This window comes from Pholcus phalangioides, unplaced genomic scaffold (assembly GCF_987345545.1).
Source record: "Pholcus phalangioides strain wild (caught in Gottingen) unplaced genomic scaffold, Ppha-v1.0 ptg000015l_1, whole genome shotgun sequence".
Lineage (NCBI taxonomy): Eukaryota > Metazoa > Arthropoda > Arachnida > Araneae > Pholcidae > Pholcus > Pholcus phalangioides.
This window is the reverse complement of record NW_028301608.1, coordinates 93,503,689-93,517,827: the sequence shown is the minus strand read 5'-3', so window position 1 is coordinate 93,517,827 and position 14,139 is coordinate 93,503,689. Positions and strand designations below refer to the sequence as shown.

At 39.3% G+C, this 14,139-nt stretch overlaps 1 protein-coding gene and 1 long non-coding RNA gene across 3 annotated transcripts in view; one reads left to right on the top strand and one right to left on the bottom strand.

The window, feature by feature from the left end:
• The first annotated feature begins 2,328 nt into the window (after positions 1-2,328).
• On the top strand, positions 2,329-5,213 carry LOC149077078 (uncharacterized). Its single transcript, XR_016194137.1, has 3 exons — positions 2,329-2,348; positions 3,536-3,548; positions 5,094-5,213. It is a non-coding gene; the product is annotated as an uncharacterized LOC149077078 (long non-coding RNA).
• A 1,635-nt stretch (positions 5,214-6,848) lies between these two features.
• Positions 6,849-14,139, bottom strand: part of LOC149077077 (G protein-activated inward rectifier potassium channel 3-like) — a 30,021-nt gene continuing 22,730 nt past the window's right edge. For both annotated transcript variants that reach the window (XM_089244811.1, XM_089244810.1), the window contains exons 3-5: positions 11,688-12,158; positions 10,403-10,663; positions 6,849-10,289 (exon numbers count right to left, since the gene is read on the bottom strand). In XM_089244811.1, coding sequence (XP_089100937.1) covers positions 9,936-10,289; positions 10,403-10,663; positions 11,688-12,158 — 1,086 coding nt within the window. In that variant the 3' untranslated portion in view covers positions 6,849-9,935. The remainder of the gene's footprint in view (positions 10,290-10,402; positions 10,664-11,687; positions 12,159-14,139) is intronic.

Below are 14,139 nucleotides of genomic sequence, written 5' to 3'. Positions count from 1 at the left end.
ATTTTTTATAGCCATTTTTGAAAAATCAACTTCAGGGGTCATGACACCCCTTAAAAAATAAATACGTAATTTTTTTTCATGATTGTATTATAATATTAGTTTTTCAATTTATTTGGTCTTTCTTAGTATATATGATCCATATTTTCACCGGACAGGAAATTAGTACATATGTGATTTGTATCGATTCAATCCTCATGATTCCATATAATATAGGTGCAGTTAAATATGACCAGTGTTGGTCCCAGAATTTACGAGGCTTCCAGAGAGAGCCCCTTAATTGAACAATTGTCAAAAATCGTTTTATTTTTACCTGTAGCGGTAGCGCATTTGTTTGAACTTTTGTAGCCAAGAATACCACATTATGAAGATTGACCCCAAAATCCTGGAGCAAGGCTCTTTGGCACGGATCTTTAGTGGGAAGGGGGGGGGGCCCAAACCGGACTTTTCACGGGCCCTTCTATAGTGAATTTATAGCATGAAAAAAACAAAAAAATGGTAGTTGTTCCGGGCTCCACGGCTGGAGCCCTGTCAGCCCCACCCTTGTGGAGGGGCCATGGATTCGTTGTATGGGTACACTTCATCTAATGATGGCACAGTCAGTGATTTTCAAACTTTATTTGAAATTTTATTTTTTATTTGTTCACAGTGGTATTTGCTAGTAAGTATGAATTGGTTTATGCCAAATGTTAATTCTTGAATTATAGATTCCATTTTGAAAGGTTTTACCTAAGAAAAAACAGCGGATAAGAATAATTGAACTATAAATAGCTTAACAAATTTTGATGATTATTGATAAAAGAGACAATTATCTTCTTAAAAAATCATAACTGTGAGTTTATTCTCGGTAGTAATATTGTGCTGAGTAATATCGATAAGACCCAGATCAAAAGGTAACAACTGAAAATTATATGTTTGAGATATGCATTTTTAACTTTTCGCTACCGCATTATGAATGAAATAATTATCATGATAACTTTTTGGTACATCATTTTAGTTCTAATTAAAGCCAAAAAAAAAAAAAGATTTTCAAAAGATTATTTAGTAGGTACACAACGAATTAATTAATTAACCTGGTGGTACCTGAAAGTTCCGTCACACTTTTCGCTTACAATAAAAATAAAAAGTACCAATTCAAATGTGTTGAATAATACATGAATGAATATTTATTTATTTTACCACCAAAGAAAGCCATAATTTGTTTTATTCATTTGTTAAGCCGGTATTACACTGTAAAAGTTTGATAAGCAGAGGCGGATTTAACGGCGGGCGCGATCGGGACCCCACCATCTGAAGGGCCCAAAAAACCCAAACTTTACACTTTTTTATAATTTAAAAGGGTGTCCAATATTTTCTTACATTCGAGCTAATGTAACCAATGGGTTTATTGGTTGTTTTTTTTCCTAGTTTGGTTAAAGAATGTTTTATCAAACTTCTATAGTATAATCCCGGCCTTCGGCTGGCGACCAATAAGCTGATCGGTTGCGTTTGCTCGAATGTGTAACCGATAAACTTATTGGTTGAATTTTTCAAGTATTATGACAGAACTTTCATGAAACTTTTATAGATTAATTCCGGCCTAAAGCCGGTATTACACTATAAAAGTTTTATAAAAGTCCTTTTATAAAACATGAAAATTCAACCAATAAGCTTATCGGTCGTATTTTCTCGAATGTAACATATGAGCTTTATCGGTTGGATTTTTTTGAGTTTTATAAGAGAATTTTGTCAAACTTTTATAGTGTAATACCGGCCTAAGAACGATTGTGGGTTCGATTCCTTGCAGGGACAATTCAATTTTCTTTCCTGGATTTACCTTCGCATTAGCCAGCCGTTGAAACCTCCGCATTCATTTGTAGCTAAAATATTTTATTTCGAAAGTTATTGATCAAACACACAAGAAATGTTTATTTTTCTATCTTATGTATAGAGGTGAGTAAATATTTCGTGACACGTCACACGTTATATTATTTATACACCATATACAATCTACTACCTCTATTAACGTGATTCCTTCCTACCACTTACGTATTGGGCAAATATCACATCAATATCCTCTGCACTGTGTGACACACTTGACGAAGTGTGGTGGTGATGCCCCTGGAAACCATGATTTAATTGAAAATATAAATTTTTATTTCCACTGATCACATGGCATGATTTGTAGATTAACAGTTGTAATACCATAATAATGTATGTTAGAACTCTTATTTGTTGCGGCTAATGTCTGAAATCTGGTCACTTCTCGAGCTGGGCAGACTTCGGATATTGGCCGTGAAATATTCATGAATTTTTACTAATTGTTTTTTTTTCTTCTTCTTTCGTAATTGCAGCCTGGAGGTGGTCTGAAGGTAAGTTCCATTTTGCATTTCACCGGTTTGCTGAGTTTACTGAAAGTGACAGTAGCGAATATAACATATTACACGATTCTTAATTTCCGTCATTAATCCGTCATGTAGGAGTAGTGTACAGGCATGGTCTTCATCATGCCTCCCCCCCCCCTCCTGGGGAACTGATGTTTCAAGAGCCTCTACCAGACTAGAAGCACCCGCTTACAAATTTATATACTTACATTCGAAAATTAAAACATTATCGTACCCACAAGTTTAGGGGTTTATTTCAAACACACCATTGTTCATTGTGCACCTTTATGCACAATGTGGGCATCGTGCTGGATTCTTATCGCGAGGATACAAGTTCGAACCCCGGTGGCGGCCCACTGGTGGTCAATTGGTTTTCTGCGGTTTTCAAACTTGAGGCTCGTATTCAAGCTGGTCCCCCATTTGGAAAAAGTCTCTCCCCAGAAAGCTGGCAGACCTTCAACATGATACTTACATATGGAAGTATCAAGCATATCCATCCCTCTAACATGGAAATTCAAGCATTCAACATCTTTACTTCAAAATATGGCAGACAAATGGCAGCACCAGCAAGAAACATGGAACAGGCACAACTCTGACAGCATAAATAAGTTAGAGCCACGCATATACACACATACACAACACGTTTCGTCATGTACGGATTCATTAGTCAGTAGTAGTAGACTACATAACGTTACCTATTTTGAGTTTGCAATACTGCTTGAGTGGGAGCAGGTCGTTGACAGTAGTGGGTTGGGTTTCAGCCGCTATATGTTCCATGGGCATCGTGAAGACCCAGTTTCGAACCCTACTGCCGGCATGGAGGGAAGGAAGTAATCTGGAATTTTTTTTTTTTTTTTTGTGGTTTTCAACTTCAAGGCACATATGCGCACCGACCTCCAACTTAAAAAAGAATCTCGCCAACAAACAATCAGCCTATAAAATTTAAAATTCATGCAATAGTTTAACAGGCAAATATAAACTGCCAATTTGTTTGCTTCCGAACTCAGAAGATAGATGACAGCACCTCTTAAAACACGTAACAGGCACATTCCTCAGAAACAAACTTCACGTTAGGTACATTGCAGAAAATAAATATTTGGATTTTTATGTGCAATTTACAAATACGTAACCATAGAATTTTTTCTTTTTATTGAGACGTTGGAATACTTTTACAGTTTAAAAATTAGAGTAAGTATAAAATATATATTATGAATATACCAATATACAAGTGGGCCTACATATAGAAGAATTTAATAATTTTCATTTATCTTTTCACACATAAAGATTTCCATTGTAATACTTCCACTACACATGGGCAGTAAATGGTATTCTTCGACAATATGAATGAACGATAATTAATAACACAGCCGAGTCCCATTATTGCGAACAATCTTTACTTTTGGCATCAACTGCTTGTAACTAATGAAACAACAGCAACTTCAAGACGTATCGAATAATTTCTTTGATTCGGTTGCTTAAGAGTAATTTTGGATGCTCTGGGGGAAAGTATAATACACACGCAGCAAGGTAGTTATAATTTGAGATAGGACGAATATTCGGCTGCTATTCGGCGCTTTTGCCGAATATTTGGTTCTTCAGAATATCTGTGAATATATTACGTACATCGAACTAATTTTTAAAAATTATAATTAATTGGAATTTTTCCCATAAATTTAAAATTTACTGATTGTATTTTATTGTGTGGCGCATATACCTTTCTTTGAAAGTGGTTATGTCAGGTTGAATTTCTAGTATAAGGGGTCATTCAAGTATTACGTCAGCATTGATGGGTGGGGGGGGGTTCCGATTTGCTGACTTTTTATGACAAGGGGAGGAGGGGGATTTGGATGATGCTTACGTCATAAACCACCCTTTTTGAAGATATGAAATATTCTTAATGGCATCTTATATTCGGTGCGCCTAAAACGGAAAAAAATCCTTTGGAGAGTTATTGGACATTCTCCCAACTGATAAGTCCCCTACAGAGCCACTTTAGTGATCTCTAAATGTTTCACGGATCCTTCAAGTGCTCTGGAACTGTGCCGCGTATCACTCAAGTGATCCGTACTTATGCCACAGATCACTTAAGTAATCTGGGAACGTTCCGCGGGTAACTTGAGTGATGTAGAACCGCACTGGGGGTCGCTCAAGTGCTCTAAAACTGTGCCACATGTCACTCAAAGGATCTCTAACTGTGCCACGGGTTACTTAAGTGATCTTTGAATGTGAAAGTGATCTTTGAGGCCTACTTCAATGATCTGAAAATGTGCCCCGGGCCACTTAAATGCTCTGGAATTGTGGCACGGGTCATTTAAGCGATTTGTAAATGTGCCACTTAGTTCATTTTTACAAAATTAGGTTTGAGGGGGGGCAAGCCACATTTGGTCTGCGGATTTACCATATATGGCTGAAAGGGTGGGACGCAATGAATTTCTTAAAGAGCGATTTTGAGTTCTTACCCTTCAAATAGCATTGAAATTAACAGAAATTGATTATAATAACATATAAAGGTATTTTCTTTTGAAATTTTAATTTTTTTTTTTTAATTTTTGCATTAAAAAAATATTTACATGTGTGTGTGTGTAATTTGATATAATTTATATTATATATTGGCATATTTATAATAATTACAAATTTTCAAAAATTCGTGAATCTTAAGTCATGTCAAACCTAGAAGTTTCACTTCTATTGCGCGAGATATTCTCACGCAGATTTTTTTTTTATATGTTGTAGAAATGAGTGTCGACTGATTGATTGCTGGTAGCAACGACTTTTTATCATCCGTCATTTGGGGTTGGTTGAATGATCATGACAGAATAATAATAATAAAACATGCGAGTATTATGACGCCAATGTTGGTTTTGCTTTCTTGTTTCAATAATTATCAATCAAAAATACATATATAATGCAGTTCAAACTCCCGATAACGGACAACCTTGGAACCGATATCACGGTTCTGCCACAGCTACGAAAATTTCGTCCGCTAATATGAAGTGCCCGTTAAATGCGTAGTAAGTCTCCTAAATTTTTTTTTAAATAAAAAATTGATAAAACTTTAAGGAATGGATATACACAGTCGATCCCGCTCATAACGTTCCCACTTAGAACGTTTTCCCGCTTACAACGTTTTTTCATGACGGTTTTTCGAAAACGATATAAACAAGATCGACTGTATTTGAATGCGTTTTGCGAAAATGTTATTGTCACACACATATACACGAAATGGGAATTTTTTTTGGCACAGGAAAAAAAATTATTTTAAATTTCTGTCAATAGAGAGCGCTGCACGAAAGCAAATCACACTATCCTGGATCTCAACCTTTCTTTAATCCCTTCTGTGTCCGAAATGTTGTAAAGCTTCAGCCAGCGATTCGCGGCTGAGGTCAAACAAATTCATCAATAGTGTTTTATCCACCAACACCCTGCGAACATCCAGTGATAGGAAAATTCAGAAATGAGCGTTTAGTCGTACACCCTCCATGTATGACTGATTTTCATATTTCCAGTGATTTGCTGTCGGGCAGTGTCCTCTATCAACAAAAATTTGAACTTATTTTTTTCCTGTACCAAAAGAAATCGTGAAAATGACTTTTTCGCAAACCCCATTCACATATACCGATTCCATCAATTTTTATGAATTTTCAAACTAGTAATGGATTTATGGGACACCCTGTACATTGAAGCCCGTTGGACGTCAGAAAATGTGTCCGTCAGTGGGATGTCCTCTAACAGGAAGTGTCCTTTATGGGAGGTTCTATTGTATGTTTCATGTGTATTATACAATATACAGGGTCTTTATAATTAAAGTTCCACTTTGAAATAACCATGAAAGGAAAACTACTGGACAAAATGTTATCAAACTTGGTAATATAGTTTACATGACGTCATGGGATTCAAAATTCCGTAAAGAAAAAAAAGTTCAAAAACTCACCGCCAGAGGGGGAATGGCGCTGTATGCAATATTGTTAAACGAAATAAGACACGAAGACATCGGTTTAAAATGTTTTTAATTGTTTCTAAAACAAAACTGTTAGTGGGGTTTCGGCAGAATTGAAGAATGCGATACACCGACATGTCCATAACATTCCTCCTGATATGCTAAGAACTACTATTGAGAACGCGGTAATGCGATTTAACTTGCTTTCAGAAAATGGTCGATGCCACATCGAATATGCTTTGTAACACGTTTTAGAAATGATTAGAAACATTTTAAATCGATGTTTTCATGTCTTATTTCGTTTAACAATATTGCATACAGCGCCATTCCCCCTCTGGCGGTGAGTTTTTGAACTTTTTTTTGTGGAAAATTGAATCCCATGACCTCTTGTAAATTATTGCAAACTTTGATAACATTTTGTCCAGTAGTTTTTCTTTCATGGCTATTTCAAAGTGGAACTTTAATTATAAAGACCCTGTATTTTCACGCAACGCAGTAAAATACGCAAGTAAGTTCACAAAAATAAGGTTTGAACCAATTTTATGAAAGTGTTCAAAGACAAGTTTTTAATTTATTCAAAACATCAACAACGACGTACGAAAAGATTCCATAAAGGTAAGTAAAGAACTTACGGGTGAAAAATAAATGCTACAATATTCGGGTATTTCGAACTTATGGGAAAAAAAAATATTGCAGAGAATAGAAAACACATCTAAATGCCGTCTACCAAGTATTAAATGCGATGAAAGCGACTTTAGCACATAACTATGTAGACACGAATATACAAACACGTGTGAATAGTACACGGAATTAACAGAACCGATATCGATTATTCTTTGGTATGGGTGAACATAGTGCACGCTGGTTTCCGGTTCTGAAAGTTGGCGCCGTTTCAGATTTCGGTTAAAAACCTAGTTTTCAGGTTTATAGGCAAAGATGTAACGACTCACAGAATCGGAAACCATAGTGCTCTATGTTCGTACCCCATAGAGTTGAGTACCGTGAGCGAGCAAGTTCATTTATTTACTTAATACTATAATACAGGGTGTCCCGTAAGGACTACATAAACTCTGAAACAAGAATCCTCGCTTTGAGTTGACGAAAGATGTCCAGAGATCCATACCTCTATTTTCAAGTATTTGAGAAACAAAAATTTATAATATCACAATTGTCAACAAATCGATAAGGCCTAATTGTCGAAACTTGTTCTTAGCGCCATACGTCCTACGCAAGTTGCACAATACCGAGTTGTCGATCGGTGGTTTGAACACTTTAAGGGGGTCCCATACTCAAGAATTATGAGCACCTAGAGACGCATTTATGGTTTTTCCGCTTGCGGTCTCTACACGAATTTTTCGCCGTCTCCCCTATCATTTTAGTCTAATTTTCTTGACTACTTTTCTCTCGAATTCGCCACCCTGTGCGAGATATAACCCGATAGCCACCCCCCCCCCCATTGCAAGTACACCTGTGTCTCTGAGTCACTCTTTTGGTCACTCCCATGCTAGCACTCTCTCTCTATCACTGTTTTAGCCATCCACACGCTTGCACACTGTTTCCGTCACTCACATGCTTGCACACGCTTGAAGTCATTACTTGGATTGCTTACTGACATGGTTCCTTGCTGGGTCACTCTTTTAATAATTTACACGTGTACACGTGCTCTAGGCCATTCTTATGGTCATTCACAAGCTTGGATACGCTCTAAATCACTCTTTTGGTAATTGACGTGCTTTCTCACGTTCTACGGCAGTCACTGACCTGGTCCCTCACTCTGTAGGTCATTGTTTTGGTAATTTACATGATTGCACAAACTCTAGGTGCACTCTTTTGCTCACTCACGTGCTTGCAAACTCTCTAGGTCATTTTTTGGTCAGTCAGTGAGCCTCTAGCTGTCTAACCAGAGGCGGATTTATTGAGGGTTATAAAAATTTTGTCGCCCTTCTCCCATTCTACCAATTTTCTTGACCAATCATTCCTCAAATCTGCCGTCCCTTCTGAACTTTCCGCCCTGGGCTGTCCACTAAGCACCCCCCCCCCCTCCTGTAAATATGCCACTGTGAACAATTTGCCTCAGGGAACAATTTAATATGCGAGCCCTACACACACAAAAAGCCACAAAGAAAGTTCGAGTAACTAAGAGATACTTCTACATTACAAAAAAAGGCTCTAATTTGATCGGTTAATCGAACGATGGGAATGGAATGATATTTGCATCTGTTTTGATGTCTGGGAGCCATTCAATATAAACTGAAACGTGGCGCATCAGTTTCAATTATGCAAATGAAAAAGTGATAAGCAAGTTAGCTTTGAGGTGGCGGGCCACATCAGATGATTCCGAGGGCCACATTTGACCTTAGGGGTATGGGTTGAGAAGTAGGGCTTAACCGCGTATGCACCTCGTAAACATTTAAAACGAATCGGAATATACCAGAACGTGTTGTGTGTGCATGTTTTGCGCTTACTTATTTATGCTGTAAGAGTTATGCTTATTTCTTGTTATATTAGTGCCGCTATCTGTTTTCTATATTTTGAAGTGAAAATGTCAAATACCTGAGTTTTCATGTTACGTAAGTATCGTGTTGAAGGTCTGCCTGCTCCCTGCGGAGAGACTTTTTCAAGTGAGGAACGGCTCGCATTCGCGTCTCGAAGTTAGGAAATCCCTTTCATGCCGCATGGCATGTCAGATTACTTGTTGTGGAAGGTCCCATACATCACAGGAAAGGCAGAGTCGACATCTGTGTATGGACACGATCACCAAGAATGAATTCATAATCATAATAACTACCATTACTTAACCGTTCATGTAACTTGTGCACATCCTTCTTCGGAATTTCTAACGAATCGGCACATGCCGGAATGTCTGTTCTGTGGAAGTTGGCATTTCCCCCCCCCCCCGTTCGAGGAGTTTGTGTCTGCTTATGTGCCTGTTATCATTTATGGCTACTTTCCTTACTTTCGACAATTTTTTGGGCTGTTACTGGTGATTTTACTTTCTTCTGACAATTTTTCGGCTATAATTGACAACGTCACTTACCTTTGAAAATTTCTTTACTGATTGGCTAGTAGCCTTTGGCAATTTTTTTTTTTGGGATGGGATGGGTGACTTTAACTGCCTTTGACAGTATTTCTGGTAGGTGTTTGGTAACTTTACTTGTCTCTGAAAATTTCTTGGCTGTAATTGTCAACTATACTTCCATTGCATTACAATTCTTTTGGCGATGATTGGTGATAACCAGTATGGATCGCGATTTCCCGTATTTTTATGATGGAAATACGGCCAGCCTAGGCATTTATCGTGTTGTGTGCGTTGATACTTTTCTACCGGAATACCTTTTGTGGGCCTGATGGAGAACCTCTTGGCGGGCCGCATTTGACCCGCGGCTCTGGAGGTTGTGCCGCCTTGCTCTATCTACTCGAGGATTCTTGTTCAGTGGCTTATGTGGTCTTTATGGTAATACATTGTAAAAAAAAACAATACCAAGTTATCCATCGACAACCAGCAATATTAACCACATAGCATGACCTCAAGCGCTTCTCTGAAAGCTGACATGGCAGATGGTGTCAAAGTTCAGGCGATCCAAGTATTAAAAAAAAAAAGAAATGATTGGCACCGATAAAATGGTACGTTGTACCTCTCAAGTGGCACTGATGTCAGAAGCCGCATGTGGCACCGGTGCACCCGAATTCGTACCGGATGCCTTGCCGGAATCGTCGTCCAGGAGAGGATCCGTGGCCTTCGAGTCGGACATTCTGCCTTCAGGTGAAGAGTCGCTCCTCCTGTATGAGTCGGGGCCGCTCTCGGTGCTATTGTCGGCTATGATCGCGGGACCACCGCCGACGAAGTTCGGAACTTTCGCCATGTCCGACATCATCTTCTGGTACTCGATGAAGTCCCGGGAACTGCACAGCGGCGTCTGGACCTCGTGCGTCGCGTTGAATTTACTGTAATCGACCAGGTATTCACCGGTCTCTTTCCTGAAGCTCACGACCTGGAAAAGTAACAACATTACGTCGATATTTATGCATGGTGCCGAACCGTATCATTGATATGGTGAAGAATTCGATTGAAAAAAATAAGAAAGAGCTGTTGTAATCGGTGTACCTGATCGAACCTGTGACCCCAGAGTATTTCACTGGCCACGTAAGACGAACGGGCTTGAATTGACTGTCCCGTTGATTCGATCGTTCCCTCGAGGATGACCACGACCTCGTAACGTTCCCTCAACATGTCCTCGGCACATTTCATGAAGAAAGGGCTGTTCTCGTCGATGACGTGGACGATTGTGGCTGGCCATATCAGCAAGACGTCGTCGCCTCCGTCGTCGAAACGCACGTGAAGTCGGGTGTGGTAATATGGTATGACCTGTAAGAACAGAAAACACCAGACTATAACCCAGAGGCGGCGAAATGAGGAAAATGTTGAGAGGGGCTGAAAGTTGACAGTTGTCCCGTGTATACAGGACTCCAGCCCTTATGCAGGCGGGGGAGTGGTGGGTTGTATATTCATAAATTATTTTGGGAGGGGGGCGCCCAAGTAGCCTTAACTCCCAGGTTCCGGCGTCTATACTACAATCTAATTAAAATAATGAGTGAAGAGTTATGATTGAATATTTATACCGCTGTGTGTAAGTCTGTTGCTGTCGGTGGCAAGACTTTTTAACGGAAAGCGGCACCTGTTCCTGATCAGTTCGGACCCTGGACAAATATGAATTCTTGGGTCTCCTTTCATTTAGGGTTCCTTGAGACTGAGGTGTAACGCAGGTGGGGGAAGGAGCATGTAGGCCGTGCCTAAAATACAAAAAGAAAAAAAAAGATGCCAATTTCGTGATCTGGACACGCGCCCTCGTTGTTTGGCCATGCGGGGACAGGCTCCTCGAACAGGAGAAGGAGGCAAATCACACGAATTTTGTATAGTGAACGAAGAGAGGGGGAGAGTGTCCAACTCCACCCTTCCGTGTCTACGCCAATCATATAATTTTTTTACTGAACGGGGGAAAAGGCCATCACCTTCCCCCATCCAATTTTGCCTGCAGGAATCGAACCCGGTTCCTCATGATACGAATTCATCCCATCGCGATACCAGCACGCCAACACAGTGGCGTTTTCGTGCTTCTGCCATCTGCTTTCCACATTTTGGAGTGAAGATGAAATACGCCTTCACAAAGCCGCATACCAATCATTTCTGTAGTTTGTCCATTCATGTGAGCTGTATTGAAAAGAAAACCCAAAAAAACCTGGCAAATTTTATCGGGGGGGGGGGGCACGCATATAACCAAAAATACGGGACGTATGGTCACGCTATCATAAATAGCCAACTCCCGCATATCATAAATAGCCAACTCCCGCATAAAAGTACAAAATTATTCAAAAATATTCATAAGACCTACCTCACCCTCGGCGGTCGTCTTCCTTCTGATGACTTGAGCGCTTACGTTGGCACCGATGATGTGAGACTTCCTCATGTCTCCTACTCTGAACATGAAGCACAGGTTCCCGTCCCTGAGACAGACGCACGCGTACCTGCTAAACATCAGAGTCTGCGACCTCTTTTTCGGCCTGGACAGTTTGGCGAAAACGATTCCAGCCATGAAGCATTGTATCATGACTCCCGTTATAGACTGGACGCATAATATGAATATGGCTTCGGGACACTCGTGGGTGATGTACCGGGAACCGTAGCCGATAGTGTGTTGAGTCTCGACGGAGAACAGGAAGGCCGTCGTAAAGGAGTTCACGCTGACAACGCAGGGCGTCCAGTTGTCGTCGTTCAAGTGGTCGAAATCACCGTGAGACAGGCATATCAACCACCATATCAGGGAAAACACCAGCCAGCTGAGTATAAATCCCAAGCCGAAAACCTACGGAGGAAGCAAATTTAGACCTGTTTAGAGATTCTTCAATCCTCAGACCGCGAAACATTTTACTCATGCAGAGCTGTCTTAACGCATGGGCCCACCCAGGCAACTCTAGCGATTTAGGGGGCCCCCCCCCCCAGAAAAATCACGTTCCCTGAGGGCCCATGATGCTCATAAGACGGCCTTGCATCCATGTAGCTGTTACATAACTTTATATTCAATAAGTAAAATACACAGTTTAAAATGTATATGTTACGGTAAATGTGATAAATCCGGTAATTATACATGATAACCTGTTATTATGCATATTCACCAAGCATTTTGATAAGTTTGATAAATTTCCTTAAAAATAAATCACTTTTACCGGCGATTATGCGATAGTACTCGAGCGTACATCGCATCGTTGGTAAACATGATAAATCGTAGGCTACTACTGTACATGATATGCTATACATGGTAATCCATTCATATACAGTATTGTATCATTATATCGGAATACGATCGTAAAATTTGTTATCATTATATCGGAATACGATCGTAAAATTTGTTATCATTATATCGGAATACGATCGTAAAATTTGTTATCATTATATCGGAATACGATCGTAAAATTTGTTATCATTATATCGGAATACGATCGTAAAATTTGTTATCATTATATCGGGGTCCGACTATATTCATCACACATACTAGACTCATTCGAAATTTTTTTTCTATTTATCAAATTTACCAACGAGCTTGGGTATTATGCATAATCTCAGGTGAAAGTGATAAATTTATCTAACTTGCCAAGACGATTGGTAAGTATGCATAATATTATACATAATAGCCGATTTATCATATTTACGGTAACATATATATACTGTTTACGTACTTTTTTTTATGCTGGTCCTTACATTATTCCTCCTGTTTGCTTTTTTTTTTTTTGCCGGTTTGCAAATTATTTCTTCTTTTTGTGTAATTTTTGTCCAGTTCGCAAATTTTCTGTTATTTATGTATTTTTTTTGCCAGTCTGAAAATTACAGCATTTTTTCTTTTCGTGTAGCTTTTGCAGGTCCGCGAATTATTTTTCCTCTTCTCTCTCGTGTATTTTTATCGATCCGTAAATTATTCTTCCTGTCTATGTATTATAACACAAATCATATACAAATACAAAGGCCACAACAGACAAAATGCCCAACGAGGTGACTGGAAAAAAAGTATATATAAATATAGGACTCGAATATAAATATCTAAATTGTAATTAAAAATACAGGATAGATAGCTTTTCGATTTATCCCAATATGTTTATCGTATTTCATTTTAAACGTATGAATCGTGTTGGAATTTAATACTTCCGGGGGTAAGCTGTTGCATTTATTCACAGCCCTATTAGAGAAAAATTCCCTGCGACACCACAACCTAGAGTTGTCCCTCACCAATGGATACTGTTATCGAAGCAGTTGATTAACGATGCATTAATAACTAATGGTCCATTTTATCCATCCCATTTGAAAATTTTAAGCACTTCAATAATATCCCCCTGACGTTTTGCGCTCTCTTCTGATGTTAAGATTTTTTTTTTTAAATCGTCTTTCTTCATAACTCCAGCCCCGTGTGCCAATAAGGACACACGTAGCTCTTCACCTGCACCCAAGTCAATGTCCCTCTGTAAGTTATGGTTTCCAAAACCTAATGGCACACTCTAATCCAGGACGAACTAAGCCCCAGAAAATTGAAAGGATCACTTTAGGACAGGAATCTTCAACCCGTTGCTCGCGAGCACCACGGTTCTCCCTGAAGTACCCAGAGTGCTCGATGCTCGTGTCTAATTTCCTGCTCGATAGCACCTGATCAACGTTCCAATTAAACACCATGGAGGAATTGTGCATTCAAGGCTTGAAACCATCGTTATTCTATGCATTCGTATGTTAAACTTGCCGTAAGGGTGCTCTTCTTTTGATGATGGGTACAGGCAGTGCTCGCGACTGGAAAAATGTTGAGG